The following is a 16,339-nucleotide window of genomic DNA, read 5'->3' as shown; positions in this document are numbered from 1 at the left end:
ACTCAACATGATGTATTAATACATTACTTTGATATCATTCACTTGGTGTCATGTGAGACTTTCCTGGGGTTGGGCAGCTAAACACACACCCTACATGGAGGACTGTATTCTGCTTTCCAGCATGACAACTATACATGAGTAAGGGCACCAGCCACCCTTGGTGCCAGCTGAGAAAGAAAAAACAGAAAAACAGCTGTATTGATGTCAAAGGTCCCAATCAAACAGGACCCTGACATCTGAGACACCCCTCACATCCTGTGGTTTCCCAAATAGGCCAGATTTACCAGAAATTTTGAATGGCTATTTAGGTATTCATATTACTCACCTGACGGATGGGCTCAGTCTCATTGCTTTCTAGGAAGCACGCTCCATGGGCATCTGGTATTTTTCACATGCCAACTGTGAGACAGCTGATGGTCCTGGAAATAATCCTTGCCCTTGAAGGGTTCATGGAGGCTCCAGGGTAATAAGCTCATGAGCAAATGTTGACAGAAAGATGCCAGTGTCTTTTAAAGGTGGTCTAGGACCCTCTTGGGAAAGGGCTGGTGTCTGGACGGCACCAAGAAAAAGCATGTCTCTCCTCAGTGCACCACTTGCCAGGCCAGCAGTGTGACTTTCTCTGTGGCTCTCTCAGTGCTCCCTTGGTGAAGAATACAAAGTACTGAGAATAGAACAGCCTAGGTGAGAGGTTCCATAGCTAAGGCTGGGCATTTCAGCTACAGTACTTCTCCATTTCTGCATCACAAATGACTCAAATGCTTTGGCTTGCAGTAGTATCTGTACGTTAGTGGTTTGAGCAATGCTTAGCTGGATCCTGGTTCTAAGTCCCATGAGCTACAGTCCCCCGTGATAGGAGGCTCAGCAGTCATTGACAGGATCCAGTTCTTCATGAGTTGTAGAACATTAACTGGGAGCCATCTTGCTTCCTGCTGTGTGTTCCAACAACAACACAGCAGCTTACTTTGTCATAGCCAGAGTACTATGTAGAAGGGACATCTCATTTTTGCAATACTTTATTGGCAAGAAATTCCTTATTTCTTCCAGCCCCTACATAAGGCAAAGGTTAAAAGTACTTGGAAGTGGGAATCGTCTTCTTAGGAACCTGACACAATACCTAGTAATGCCCAAGGGCTAGCAGGCCAGGTCTTATACAGTTACTGAGAGAATACTAGGGACAACGGATTGAGCAAGATTTGATCTTGTCCTTGAACACCTCCCAAGTGCAGAAACACAGAGGCATGAACCATGAGGCTATGGTCTTCTGAGAGGAAGGACTTGGGGAGGCTTGGAGCAGCTCTGCAGCTTGCTTAGCCTGGATTTCACAGAGTTCACAGGGGAGGAAGTCAACAGGAACCATGAGTACAGTCCTAGGAGGAGGTGAGAGCTCTGAGTCACATCTGCTACATCAGCCCTGGGTACGTGGAGAGGGATCACAGTCTCTGGGCTCTTGAGAAGAGGCAGGACTGGCAGCTGCCTCACTCAGATCATGAGATGATGGGGATCTGGACCAGCCGGCCTGGCTCCACAGCTGCAGAAGTTTGGGAGTTAGCAGCTTTAGTGACATATGTTTTATATAGGATCCATTCATTAAGATTTATAAATAGTTTGTCACCCTCCAATCATAGACCACTTCTATCACCCTCTAAAGAAAAACATCCTCATGCCCCTTTGCAGTTCTTACCTTCACTCCTAGCCCCAACCACTGTCCTGCTTTCTGTCTCCCTGAATCAACATTTCTGACATTTCATAGAAATGGAATCATACAATCAGCATGATGGTTCTTGTGGTGTAAAACGTCAATTCTTCATGCTTTTAATGGCTAAGTAATATTCCATTATATGTGGACATGCCACATTTTATTTATCACTCACCAGCTGATAGACACTTGGATTGTTCCCAGTGCTATAAGGCAGAAACATTTGCTTGTAGATTTTTGTCTGGGCATATGTTTTTACTTGTTTTGTACATGGAATTGCTAGTTATATAAAATCGTGTTTCCTTTTAAGAAAATGTCCTGTTTTCCATCCTGTTACCAGGAGGCTAGCAGAGAACTCTTGCCTCTCGAGGTCCTTCTTGGTCGGCATATTATTCGGTCCTTTATTCCAGGCTTGCTCACGGGTGTGAAGTGGCCTCTCAATGTGATTTTGGTTTGCAGTTCTCTGTTGACAAGGACACTGTGCCTCAACTCAAGCTTTTCTCTCTAGATGTTTGCAATTTGGTGTGCGTGTGTGTGTGTGTGTGTGTGTGTGTGTGTGTGTGCTGAAATGCCTGTTAAACAGACAACTTTTCCTCATTTTTCAAGCCAAGTTGAGTCCTTTATACATTATGGACAGACATTCATTGTCAGAGGCAGGCTTTGCAAGCATTTCTCACAGACTGTATGGTTTCTACTTCTGAATTATGTGTCTTCTGAAAGGAAAAATAAGCAATTTTGAGTGAGTCCAGCTAATCAGCTTCTATGATGACCCAAGGTCACAACAGTCTTCCCTGACATTTTCTGGGAGTCAGTACACACGACCCCACTGCACCAACACCGCTTGCTACACAGCAGCTCTGCCCCCACAGTGTGCACCTCTGTCAGAATCCACTGGCCGTAGGTGTAAAGCCCGGTTTCTGAGCCCTCACTGTTCTATGGGTTTGCCTCTCGATGCCACCACGCTGATTGGCACCGTTTCTAAGTTTCACAATGGGGACAGTAAATCTTCCTATATTCCTTTTTCAAAATCCTTTCCTGACTATTCTGCATCTTCTACATTACCGTGTAAATTTTCAGATAAGTTTATTCTCAGCGAAGATTTTGATAGGGACTGAAGAATCCATAGCTCAATTCAGGAATGCTTACCATCTTTAAAATATTGTCTTTTGATCCATTTACTTTGAGCATCTTAGATTTTTCCATCAACAAAGCTCTGCAGTTTTCAGCATGCAAGCCTTGCATTTGCTTTCTTGGAAACATTTTAATTTCATTTGATGAAATTTGCAGGGTGGTCTTTTTTGACTTGGGAGCCACCTACTGTACCAAGTAGGGAACCATTAATTGTTCAAGAGTTCCAGCTGCAGCAGGCGTGTTTCCTTCAGCCATTTCCACTTCATGTTTTAGAACAAGGTCCCTTTCCTAGAGTGTTGCATAAGTCTTGAGCAGCTCCTTTGTAAGGTTCCTCCTGGAGTCCACATCCCTGTACATCTTCTCCACTGTTCTTGAGAGTGGGCAGGCAATGGTGTTCCTCCTGCTGAAGATAAGACCACCTCTGTCTGTCCCGGGACCTGGGGCCTGGGGACCAGGCAGTTTTCTGTCCTATTACCTGGACACTACAGTCTCACTTTCTTAGTACCTACAGAACACCTTTAGTCCCAGGAATGTTTTTAGGTCAAAGTAGAGAAGTTAGAGCCATGGAAAGAGGGTGTCTGAAAGCGTTGCACGTATGATAATCTCTCTAGGATTCTAGAGGGTGCCTCACTTACCAGAAAAATAGAGATTAAATAATTCCCACTAAGGGTTTGGCTTATCTGATCTCAGAGTTGTAGGAATCCACAGATAGAGCCAAAATGAAAGTGGCTTGGAATGTCACAACTATAGGGGATACTAGGTGGTAGCAACCAGCCTCTGCACAAAGACAGAACTTCCTTGGTCCCTTAATTCATTTTCTATTGTAGTAACTGACAGTTTAGAAAGAGTATAGTTCATTTATCTGTGGTTCTGGATGCTGAGAGGTCCAACGTAGGGGGTTGTAATGGATCCTGGATAATGGAGACTCTGCAGAATCCCAAGGTAATGCAGGGCATCACATGGTGACACAGCAAATATGCTAGCTCAGGCTTCTCCTCTCCTATAAAGGCCTTATAAAATTATCATCACGGGGCTGGAGAGATGGTCCAGTGGTGAAGAACATTGACTGCTCTTCCAGAGGACCTGGGTTCAATTCCCAGCACCCACATGGCAGCTCACAATTGTCTGTAACTCCAAGAACTGACACCCTCACACAGACATACATTCAGGCAAAATACCAAGGTGCATAAAATAAAAATAAATAAATTTAACAAGAGAAAAAAAACATTATCCCAACCTCTTGACTACATTTAATATTTGTTATTCCCAAAGGCCCCATATCTGAATTCCACCAACATTTGAATTTAAGGGTTAGGTTTCTTTCACTCCTTTTTTTTTGTAACCACTTACTTTTTCTGTTAAGTTTTTTAATTTATTTATTTTTATCTTATGTACATTGGTGTTTTGCCTTGCAGGTATGTCTGTATTAGGGCATCAGATCCTCTGGGAACAAGAGCTACAGACAGTTGTGAGCTATCATGTGGGTGCTAGGTATCGAACCCAGATCCTCTCAAAGAGCAGTCAGTGCTCTTAACCTCTGAGCCATCTCTCCTGCCCAGAGGAGTAGGTTTCCAGTACTGGAAGTTTGTGGGGCATACGTGCTTACCCTAATAGCCCATCAAGCCGCTGTCCCACTCCACTCTACTTGTATCAAACGTTGTATGCTTCTTTCAAGCCTGTGCTCTCTCTCCCCCTGCAGGTGTGGTGGGCTGGGGCTGGTGCTGGCCAGTGCAGGCTTTGGTATGCTGACAGCGCCCATTATTGAGCTGCACAACCAGAAAGGCTACTTCCTGCACCACATCATCTTCGCTTGCTGCACGCTCATCTGCATCATTTGCATCCTCCTGCTGCCCGAGAGCAGGGACCAGAATCTGCCCGAGAACATCGCCAATGGGGAGCACTACACGCGGCAGCCTTTGCTGCCACACAAGAAGGGAGAGCAGCCGCTGCTGCTCACCAACGCGGAGCTCAAGGACTACTCGGGTTTGCACGACGTGGCTGCAGTGGGGGATGGGCTGCCGGAGGGGGCCACCGCCAATGGCATGAAGTCCATGTAGCTTGCTGGGCCACACCACCGTTCCGCCAGTCCCCCCTGAGGCTCGAAGGGCTGGGGAAAGTTTGCACACGGATTTACAGACCAGAGAGAGGACGTGTGGCTGGGGGAGGAAGTCCATCTCTGCTGCTGACTCCGCTCCATCGTGAGACTTCCAACTGGTGTGGGGAATTCTGTCTTTCCAGACATCCGAGGAACAGATCTGAGCAATCAGATGTTTTGGAAATAACCCTTTGAAGACTTTCTTTTTCTGCCATTAAACGTTTGTATTTATTTTGGTCATTTTTACGAGAAGCACTTTATCCCCTTCCCTCTCGCTGATCATGAAGTGGAACCTTCTTCAGGAGTGAGGCAGGGTCACTCTGAGGAAGACCCTGGAAGTGACCAATGCAGTAGCCAGTCCCCTCTCTGGAGGCCAGCCTCAATTTCCTTCTCCACTCAAGGAGACAGAGGTCATCTGTAGGCCAGGACCCCTACCTCCAGGCTCGCTGCCGTGGACAGCTGTGCCTCTCAAGTGGAGCATTCTTGGGGGACTGTATTTTAGACAGAGGAAAATGTACATGAATTGGGTCTTTTTCTATAGTCTGTATATTTTAAAGTTGGGTTTTTTCCTTTCTGTTTGTAAGGTCGTTTCCACCCCGTGTGTTGGGAAGCAGCCCCCAGAGGGTCATAGGAGCCAGCGCCATCTTTCTTTCCTTCAGGATCATCCTTTTGTACTTGATCTGGAAGTTTTTGTGGGGAAACTTCCGTACTGCACCAGAAACCCTACGTGATGAGAAAGCACCCATTTCCTGATACTGGGTTTGCTTAGTTAAGTCCACAGTAGCTGTTGTGTCTGAGATGTCTGTTTCTATTAAGACACTTTCCCAGACTGAGTTCCAGCAGCAAAGGTCTCTCTTCCCCAGTCAGCTCTGTTGCCGGCACTACTTGAAAATGTGGTTACTTTCAGAACTCCAAACAACAGGAAAATAACCGAAAAAAGATGACTAAGGCAAATCCCAGGAGGGAGCCTTGCTCTCCCCCACATGGCCGCCACCCACATCTCCAGCACACACCATAGAGAGCTCCAGCTTGGATGGCTGTCACTCTGACATCACAACAGTGCCCACGGCACCTGGAGGCGGTCCACCTCATGTCTTCCTCAATGGCTTCCTGCCTGTCACTCACTCAGCACAAAAGGGTCCTGGGCAGGAGTGCAGGTTGCTCACAGGTGAGGCCACATGGCCTCTAGTCCTTGAAAGCAGCAAGAAGAGAAAGCAATAACGCACCAAAGCTCAACTCCATCCTGTGCCAGCCTCCAAGGATGTTCCTTACCCGTGTCCCTCATCCAGCCCGAGACAGCAGGGCCCCAGGGCTGCTGAGAAACCAGCCTCTGGACCTCTTGCAGCAGCTCAGGTGCCAGCCTCTCTGGGCACCGTGGCTTCTTATCAACCATCTGCCTTGCCTCTTGCCATGCGTCTCTACCATGTGTTCTTCCAGGGAAATCACGGTCTTGGGCCTATGTGGGCAACTACGTGACTTCTAAGTGGCAGTTGCTCAAATTCAAAAGCTAGAAAAGGGTTGAGTTTATCCCCTCCCAGCTCCTTGTCTGGTCTATTTCTTACAGTCTCCCCTGCTTCTCTGCCCCATTTGATAGATACATCAGCAGAAGCCAGCTGCCTTGATCAAAACCTCATGAGGGTAGAGCTGGGATGTGCAGCCATGTTTCCAGTAGCTGGCCTATGTTCTCTTCCATGCCTGGGGTCCTGAGTGCTTTGCTTGAGGACCAATGTCTAGGAAGGAAGTTGTGTGGCCAGTCCCTGATACCTGCTCCCAGTCCATCTTTCCTTTACCTCCCTGGTCTCTTAGTCACCTCCCTTCCATGCCTTGATGTCAGTACACATCCTCTCTCCAAAGCCTCTCTACATCTGTGCAGCCTTTGCGTGCCAAACTTGTAAGATACCTTTCACCCTGCCCAGGGTACCTGCTACCAAGTCACCTGGCAGCAAACTCTTGTTAATAGAGAATGAGACATGCGCATAGCCGAGAACAGTCTTCCACTGGTTGTGCTGTCCTTCTCAAGAGCTTTGCTAAAACCACCAGGGAGGTGATGTCAAGGTACAGCACTTCCAAACTTCTTGTCCAAGTCTCCAATCTCCACCTCAAACGACAATGGTAAAAACACTGGGCCAACGCCGTGTTAATGGCTACAGCAATCAGAGGCAACCTATCAGGGATCATCAGGGAAGCTACCATTGAGGCAGGGGCCAAGGGACCACCAACCAGAGAAGTTCAGAAGGCTGACTGCTGGCTGTGTCTTGACCTTCATGTGGCAACCTCAGGGCCCGCTGAGTAATTCAGTTTCTGCTTCGGAGTATGGGTACCTGAAGTTGCTGGAACACCTCATGGGAGGCAGCCCAAACAGGAAAGTTTGCTTGTAGTTAAGCTTGTTGTGTGGTCTGATGGAGTCAGAAAGACAGCAGGACACCCAGGCCTCAGATACTCTGGCCTAGCTCCATAGGAAGGTGGTCACAGCCCAACTCCCTGGTACCAAGCTGCCATCCCTAAACTCAGTCCTGTGCTCCCGTGGGTAGTTGCTTCTCAGGCACTGGTCCTTTGTGTGGGGCTCCTCCATCCCTGGGGCACTCTAGGGCCGTAGTCCTCTCCTCTCATCCCTGCACCTGTTTTCATAACTTATGCACAAATGTGAACACCTCAGACAGGGCTGGAACAGTTCTTCATTTTGCTCTTTACTAAGTCAAATACTATGAACTATCTAATTATTAGCACCCAAGGCGAATAGGAAAAAAAGGTTTAGATGTTTTTGTGTTTTAAGACTATAGTCACCTACAACTGGAGGACAGGGCTGATAAATGGGTTTGGCTACAAAATGGAAAGCAAGCAAAACCAGATCTTGTAAAGGAAATATCACACGCAGTCATGACTACTTCCCAGAGCCAAACAAGAAGTCCCTGAACTGGAAGTGCCATTCAAAGAATCTCGTGACCACGACACACCCAGCCCCTGGGTGGCACACAGGTCGAGGGAGGCCCACACTTCAACTCCTCCGTGTTCTTACGGACACCACCTCACTCTAATAATGTATTGTGTGTGTTTTGGAGCAGTATGGTGTGTTGTGTCTAGTGAGGAACGCTTCCCTACCTCTGTCCTCTGCAACCCCGCCATGCGTGCTTTTATCCCAAGAGCCGCATGACTGTACGTGTTGATGGGGGCGGTACCTGTTCATAGCACAAGTTTATGTTGGGCTCTGAGCTGTCATTCACAGCTGCGTGTCTGCATGGTGTCGCATCTGTTGTACCTTTGGGGAAAATTTGTATGTAAATGTACAGAAATAAAAACGTTGCCCCACTAACAGATTTCCTCTGGAATGTCTTCCCTACCTCACCTGATGGTATCCACAAAGGGCATTTCACTACCACTGAGGACAAGTAATAAAATCCTCCACGTTGACCAGACCTCCCCGCTCACTACTTCCAAGGCTTCTTCTGTCAGCGGCCTTTACTTGCCCTGGGGATGGTGGGGTCTCAGTCTGCTTGAGGAGTCCTGGTCTTAGAGGGTGGTCAGAGGCTGAGACCGGATTAACCTTAAGTGTTTATGTGATTCTCAAACCATCGGAGAATTCAGCACACTTAAGAGGAATTTTTTCTCGTTTGTGTTCTGCTAACCTGTGGCCTGAGGATTCCCAGAGAGGTCAAGGAGTGACTATCTACACTGTGATTCTGTGAGGAAAGACTGATAATCCAAACGCTCTTCTCTAATGTAGTATTTTTTAACAAGAAAACAATTATTTCTTTAATAAAGCATTTATACCAAACTCTTCTCTCCATAGCTGATTTTGTGTTACTCACTATTCTGTCCTAGAGAGCTGTCTGCTGGTCTTTCAGCACTGCAGAAACACTGGCTGAGGCCTCAGAGGTTGGCACGGCAAGTATGCAGGAGGCCGCACCTCAAACCACAGACATTATTACTCTTAAATGTCCTTATACCTGCCCTTGCGGGGCTCAATGCAAGAGTCTTAGTATGGTGCAAAATAATTATAGGCCCCGAACTGTCTGCTCTCAATACAAAAGAGTCCAGGGGGACCCCAAAGAGAAAACTCTTTTGCAATGGTGGTCACCTTTTGTCAAAACATGATTCTCAACACATGAACCTCTGGTGGAAAATTACAATTAGAGTCCCAGCAGTAGTCAGGAAAATGCTAAGGACTAAAAATGGCCAAAGGGCAGGGACTAGGGAGAAAGGAAAGCAAAGGTGACAGGCATAAGAGCAAAGTGGCCTGAGGCACTGGGGTCCAAAAAAAAACAAGACTGCTACCTGGCACAACCTTTACAGTTTGCAAAGCACTTCTACACACTTAGCAGGCTAGGGATTACTATCATTTCTCAGATGGGAAGAACGGCCAAAAGAAACTAGACACCCCAGAGACCACAGATCTAGAAAGCTGCACTAAGGTTCAAATGTAACTTTATAAAACACAAGTAAGGTGCCCAGGCAAGGCTTAGAGAGAACACTGGGGAAGCCCCCACAAGGCTGATCTATCAGTTCACAAGACAGAAGCCTCAGGACCTGCCACACGAGCCTAAAGCATAGCCACTGTGGCTCTTAACTCTGACTGGGAATGTGTGGAACACAGCAGCCATTAATTTCAACTGTTTCCAACTACACTTTTGCCCCTTTCTCCAGAACCAGTCAGGAGTGTGTGTGCTGTCTGCTACTCTCCTGCCAATGCCCGTCAGCTCAGGCCTTCTGACGTCCACACTAAGAGGAGACAGCCCCGGAATAAACTCTTTAAAGCAAGGTATGAATGCAGCCTAAGACAAAACCCAACCTGTTTATTGAAATGTAATTTATACACAAGTTACACACTCTTCCCTCTGCCACTCAGAACTTCTCGGGAAACGTCTCCATTTCTTCCTTGATCCTGTTTTCTACAAGTAACGTGAAGTTGCTGTCTGTGTTGGAGAGGTTGTAGCTGACAAACACCTGCTTACTGGTCTTCCTGGCTAAAAAGAGAAAAATATGTTGACAGTCACAACTGAAATACACTGAGTCCATGTTCCAAAAATGTGCCTAGAGCTGGGAAGTGCTTAGAAGGAGAATGGGATTTGGAGAAGAATTCTCAAGGGCTAGACGTGCAAATGGACATCTAGCACCCTCGACTCTGGAGCCCTGGATTTAGTACAGGCCTATGCAGCAGCAATAGCAGAGGCTCAGCAAGAACTGCAGTCTCTGGCCCATCCTGACTCCTGCAGGAGAAAGGTACAGTGCTGGGGCCAGCAGTCACTGCTAGAAAGCTCTTGAGTAACCACATACTAGTATCTGAGAACCTCTATTCTACACGGGGCTGTGGCTTCAAAGGTTTGGGGATTTTGCTATTTCAAAACAGTCTGAAGTTCTCCATCATCACCGCCCATCTCTTTCATTTTCCACTCTCCTTCTAGGAGAATGCTTATTTTATGCATTACATATGTGTATACATGTACACACATTACATATGTGTATACATGTACACAAATGCACGTGCATTTTCTATAACCAATAAATAGGTGAGGCACTGATAGAACTGAAAAAATGAAGCTCAGCTACATGCTTAGAATGTGGAAGGCAATACCCTGAGCAGAAGCAGGCAGCAATTCCAAGCAAGCCAGTGTTTTATTTATCAGTGTCTGGGCAGTGGCCTGACCTCTTCCTCTAGCCTCACCCATGCCCAGGGCACAGGCACAAACTACTTTTCATCTATCAGAACACCAATCCTTCACTCATCCTTCCCTCTAGTCCAGTGACCCCACCCTCCTCTCCAGGAGGAACAGCAGGCAGTAAGGCTGAGTAGCCGTAACACTCTGATTAAAGCTACTGTAGAATATACTGAGCTTCATCCAGGTGGTGACTCTGTCTCCCTCTGCAACTCTTACCTGCAGTCAAAGGAGGGTGTCAGCGAGGGCAGAGGCAAATCTGACTTCAAGCCTGGGTCTTTCTGCCCCATCACAACCTGAAACTTCTGGGCTCCAGACCCTCCTTTGTAAATCAAAGGCAGTAGGGCCTCTGACTCTCAAAGACCTTTTTAAGTATTTTCTTTATTAGTTATTCAAGATTGTGCTTGTTTGTTTTCAGATACAGGGATCTTGGGGAATATTCCATTGACTGGGAAGCTGATGCATCCTGAGAAGAGCCCAGTCTCTGTCCTGAGGACAGCCAGAGGGTTTGTTTTGGGTTTTTAGTTTTTGAAAATAGGGTTTCCCTGTGTGGCCCTGGCTGTCCTGGAACTAACTCTGTAAATCAGGATGGCCTCAAACTCACAGATCTGTCAGCCACTGCTAGAGTGCTGAGATTAAAGGCAAGTGCAACTATGTCCAGCGCTGTTGTTTTCTTTTCTTTTAGTGTTTTTTTTTTTTTTTTTTTTCCTTTTGAGACATCGTTTTTCTGTATACCAGCCCTAGCTGTCCTGGAACTTGCTCTGTAGATCAGTCTGGCCTCCAACTCAAGAGAGAGCCACCAGCTTCTGCCTCTGTGCTGTGATTAAAGGTGTGAGCCACCATACCCAGGGTGTTGTTTCCTTTTTTAAAAAAGGAATGCAAAAACAAGTAAAAGGGCGTAGCTAGGCATACTGGCACACATGTGTAACCCCAAATCCCAGCACTTAGGAGGCAGAGATGGGAGGTTAAGCCTATGCTCTAGGCCAGCCAAATCAAGAAAGACAGACTGTCTTTTAAAAAGGAAGAGAAGGAGGGCATCTGGACAGAAGCAGTTGTTTAGTTAGCACAGAAGACGGTGCCTTACAATAGCTTACAGCATTTTCTTTGGACCAGCCACCAGTTTGCTGCATGCAATGTTCCCCAAGGTCCCAAACAGTGCTCGGCTCTGCACAAGAAGTAGAGCAGGGAGACCCAAAACTCTCCCCCACCCCCACCCCAACCACCTCTCCGATCCCATTCCCATGGGTACAGGAGGGAGTCTGGGAATTGCTAATTTAGATAATGATCTGAGAACCAGTCAAGTATGGCAAGATAGTGAGATCCATCAAGACCAACCAGAAAGGGGCCATAAAATCACAGTGCTTAGTCTGTCCTCTCAGTGGCAGTGGTGCGGCCTTCCCCTCTCCCCATGGGGGCCCACTGTACTGTAGCTCTGATCAGTCTAATTGCTAAGGGGCCACTGTATCTGTGACTCAACCTTCCAGACCCATCTCTGCCCTGAAAGGAGACCAGAAACCAGAGCTCAGGGTCTCCTCCTACATGCAAAACGGTGGTGCAATGCTTCCACGGTCACTGAGAGCCCTGCAGCCCAGCTCGTATCTGTCTGCTTTTGTCTTCCATAGATGTTATACTGCAGGACACCTCTATCTTTATTATAGGTTACTGATCCGTGCCCAGGCCCAAGGAGATCAGTCAGCCCGGGACTTTACTGAGCACTGTGCAGCACCAGACCTTTCAACATGCCACCAGGTCACCAAGTCACTGCACAAAACCTGGTGTTAGGCCTCTACCTCATATTCTTGAGCCAACGCTGCTTTTTTTTTTTTTTGGTATGAAAGCATTGGTGGCATACACTAGGATATGATGAAAAGGCAAAAGCAAGAGAATCATGAATTTGAAGCCAGCCTGGGTTATACCTTAGGGCCTGGAGAGATGGCTCAGTCACTAAAAACAAATACTGTCCCTGCAGAGAACTAAACTGGAGTTTAGTTCCTAGTACCTGTGTCAGGTGACTCACAACTACCTGTAACTCCAACTTCAGAGGATTCAACACTCTCCTCTGGCCTCCGTGGGCACCTACACTCACATGCACAAATCCATACTCACACATACACATATATACATTAAAATATAATCTTTAATTAAAAAACAAACTTCATTCATGGCATGCCAGATAAATCTTGCAGCCCTTCTCTATCAGGGACTGTCACTGCAATTCAAACCAGCATCCTGTCCCCATATATATGGACCCTTCCCTCAACGCTGTCTGCATGGACATGGGCACACAATCCTCTTGACATAAGTGTGTTACACTTCTGTACATAAAAACACACAAGGAAGCACTGAGAAGCAATGGCACATCATGTCCCCCACTTTGATGTGATTCATGAGGAAAAAATGTAAACAGAAAGGGAAGGTCAAAAAGTAAAAACCTTGGTTTCTTGGTTCAGCAGAAATTCTTTCCCATAAACTCAAAATTACTTCTTAATAAAAAGTTTGCAAAACAGCTCATGCGTCAGGTCTGTTTCTAGGTTAGGTCCCCGAAAGTTCCTGTGACCTCTATCTCCCTGGCCTCTAACCATAGGATACGACAAGTCTGGAGCTCTCCTGAACTGGTGGCATTCCTCCTAGGCTGTATGTTAGTTGCTTGTGTATAAGTCACTGAAAATGACAGATCTTCCTACTTGTTAAGATGATACCATTTTCTTTGTACAACTCCAAACACAACTGATGTGTGAGTTCTCAAAACTGGTGACTGGGCTCTTTCCCATCACATTCCCCTGGCTAAGATTCAGGAGTACCCTGGAATCACTGGGTTCAGAGATGACTAGGGATGCTGGAAAACACAAAGACTGAGTCATTGATGAAGACACTCCATGTATACAAGTCAGGGGCAAGTGGGGCTGGAGATCATAAAACACAAGTTATTACCTGAATCACCTGAGTATTTGTAATTTAAAAAAAAGGCACAGGTGGGAAGAGTGGGGCCTTCAACCTCACGCTCTTTGGTAAACAGCCACCCTACTCTGCATTCATACTAAGCCTGAGAAACAATCCTCACTGCAGTACAGAAATTGCCACGAGCCCCAGGGAGCCACTCAGAGCAGCTGGCCCTGGGTAGAATTTATCCTCTCTCCCAAGGAGATTATATACACATTGAAAGAAAATATATCCGCTCGTGGATGCAAGTGGGGAGCCAAGAAGGATATGGGAGCTTCCAAAAGTTCCCTGGGATCATGATACTGAGGCAGCTGACACAGGTACCTACATGTACATGTGTCCCATAAAAAGACCCAAAGTCTGCTTCCAACAGTAATGAGGTAGTGTTCCCTAAGACGAAGGTGTTTTATTTCTGAGGTCTGAGGTCATTTGCCCTAGGACATGAAACAGTGTGTCACACCTGGCTGGTTACAAACACTAGCTATGGGTACATACCTAAGCGCTGGGCAAGGCCAGAGGAGGTCGCGTCAGAAGTGTCTCCGAAAAGGGAGGTGCACACAGGGATGGGGTCCTAAAAAGGAGGGAAAAAAGAACAAAGGTATACCGTGAATTGTCCTCAACCAGGCAGCTTCGGTTTCTACACAAGGCATCAGGGCAACGAGAAGACATACAAATGTCCCCAGTCAAAATCCAGATGACCCCCAACACAAAAGAGGGAGTAAAATTAGGGCAAACAGAAGCCACCATAATGGGATCCACGGAGTTGTTAATAGATTCCAGGACCTATTTCACATAAAGTGATTGTTTTTGTATTACAAACCCCAAAGTATGCTCAACGGCATTCCAACCAGAAGGGAAGCAAATGAAGTCATTAAGGCCACAGCAAGAAATGTGACCAAAGTCTGGGTGCCTGGTCCAGTTCAACAGCTGAGAAGCAAGGTCCTGCCCTCCTCAGGAAAGCCTACAAGAGCACAGCTCTCACTCCCTCAAGGCTTGTGAGGACTTCTGAAGATGAATATAGTGACCTGGGAATTTGAAAAGACACCAGCTACCAGCATCCAAACAGCAAAGTTAAAGCCGTGTATGAAATGATTGACCAATCTTGTTTTGGCTAAGAAGCAATAAAATGTAACACACTGGTGTGGAAGAATCTTCTTGTACACTGTGAGGGTGTGTCATTCTGATTGGCTTAATAAAAAACTGAATGGTCAATAGCCAGGCAGGATTTTCAGGCACAGAGAACTCCAGGAAGAAGAAAGGTGGAGTCTCCAGGAGATACAGAGGGCACAAGACATGTTGGAGGGCAGGTAAAGCCACAAGTCATGTGGCAATATATAGATAAATAGAAATGGATTAATTTAAGTTATAAAAGCTAGTTAGAAACAAGCCTAAGCCGTCGGCCAGGCTTTCATAATTAAAAGTCTCCATGTCACTATAGGGGAGCCAATAGTCCCGACAAAAAAAGTCCAACTACACCTTGGGTTCAATATCCAGCAGCTCCCTCAAAAACTCTTGCTTTAAAGGAAAAAGCCCACCCACTAACTTGCTCTGGAATTTGGTACCCTTGCCACGATATCCAGATGGAGACAACTGGATGGATGAAACATCATTTCCTAAGGGCTTAAACTCACTTCATTAGCCAAATAGAAAGCAAGAATAAAAGGTGGGGGGGGGGAATGAATGAATCTATTTCTGACCGTTTTTTTGACTGAAAAAAATACAAAAGTATATCATAAACCTGCTGTTTACAGACTCTGAGTTCAATATTTAGCTGAAACGGAACAGAATTTACACTTAAGCGCCTGAAGTAAATCTACTTTAACACACACACACATCTAGGTCCTGTGCAAGGAGAACTCTGGTTTTGGTGGGCTCAGAGCTCAGGGGCTGGGCTGAGAGCCCAAGGTGATGCAAGGCGGACTGAGGCTCAGTAACAGTCAAGAAGCCTAGGGGACTCCAGCCTGAGGTATTCAGGGAAAGCTCTGAGGACAGCTGAAGTCCCTCAGGGCTACACGTGACCAGCCTCACTCCCACTAGTCACTCCTGTTCCAGAGCCCCTCCCCAGTGGTTCCCACTTGTCACCCTGCACCCCGGACCCTCCTCACTGAGGTCCACCAGGCCCTTCAGTTTAGGCCCCGCACCCCGTAATCCGCACCAAGGAAGGCCCACCCCCTTCCTGCCCAGGCCCCGCCCACACTCACGTAGCGGCTGCACATGGCCACTGCGAGGTTTCGTAGATGCGGCGTTGCCCCCACCCACAGGAAGAGCGAGTCTGTCAGCCGCATGACGTGGAAGTGGATGAGCTGCTCCCAGAGCCTTGCGCTGAAGTTGTGAAGCGACACGTCTCCGCTCGCGGCGCCCTGCGGCTCCGCCATCCCGCCCGCCCGCTCGAGCCACAGCAAGGAACCCAGCCTGGCGCGAGCGGCCAGACCAGAGAGAGCGAGCGCCGAGAGGCCCGATGCGCTTTCACTTTCAGATGCGCGCGCCGGGGTGGGGCGGAGCGAACGCGAGGGGCGGGGCCTAGGAGATTCCTTTGCCCTGCGCTAAGTTAGTACCTTGACAAAGGTACAGCTGTGGAAAAAACCCTGCCTTGCTTAGGTGTTTGACAGTGACCTCTGGGGACCCTCTGACCACCCTCGTCCTTTCCCTTCTCCCCAGTGGACCGTGTTAGTGGGATGAAGTCAGCCTCAGCGTCTTCCTTTGCCCAGACATTTACTCGGAGCGCTTTAGCAGCCGCCACCTCCCCGCTCTATCTCCTGGCTGCAAGCCTTGGACATAGACAGCCCTACTTAATAGCAGCGATCCTGAGAGACAGCTTTAAAAAGG

General features: G+C 47.3%; 2 protein-coding genes across 2 annotated transcripts in view; one reads left to right on the top strand and one right to left on the bottom strand.

Moving 5' to 3' along the window:
• Positions 1-8,694, top strand: part of Slc22a23 (solute carrier family 22 member 23) — a 161,978-nt gene extending 153,284 nt beyond the window's left edge. The window contains exon 10 of the mRNA XM_087896524.1: positions 4,527-8,694. Coding sequence (XP_087752650.1) covers positions 4,527-4,884 — 358 coding nt within the window. The 3' untranslated portion in view covers positions 4,885-8,694. The remainder of the gene's footprint in view (positions 1-4,526) is intronic.
• A 998-nt stretch (positions 8,695-9,692) lies between these two features.
• On the bottom strand, positions 9,693-15,972 carry Psmg4 (proteasome assembly chaperone 4). Its single transcript, XM_048429969.3, has 3 exons — positions 15,715-15,972; positions 14,009-14,084; positions 9,693-9,883 (listed from the first exon to the last, which is right to left on the bottom strand). Exons 1-3 carry the CDS (start codon positions 15,886-15,888, stop codon positions 9,762-9,764), a joined length of 372 nt encoding a protein of 123 aa, XP_048285926.2. The 5' UTR covers positions 15,889-15,972; the 3' UTR covers positions 9,693-9,761.
• Between the last annotated feature and the right edge of the window lie 367 nt (positions 15,973-16,339).

This window comes from Myodes glareolus, chromosome 14 (assembly GCF_982192425.1).
Source record: "Myodes glareolus chromosome 14, mMyoGla1.1, whole genome shotgun sequence".
NCBI lineage: Eukaryota > Metazoa > Chordata > Mammalia > Rodentia > Cricetidae > Myodes > Myodes glareolus.
The sequence above is the reverse complement of the archived record's forward strand: the minus strand, read 5'-3'. Positions and strand labels throughout refer to the sequence as shown.

Excerpts from the sequence above, each read along its gene's own strand:
- Psmg4 (XM_048429969.3), bottom strand. The coding sequence starts at position 15,888 with ATGGCGGAGCCGCAGGGCGCCGCGAGCGGAGACGTGTCGCTTCACAAC. Across the intron at positions 14,085-15,714 it reads TGGCCATGTGCAGCCGCTAC|GACCCCATCCCTGTGTGCAC; the intron begins GTGAGTGTGGGC and ends CCTCCTTTTTAG. Across the intron at positions 9,884-14,008 it reads TGGCCTTGCCCAGCGCTTAG|CCAGGAAGACCAGTAAGCAG; the intron begins GTATGTACCCAT and ends TTCTCTTTTTAG.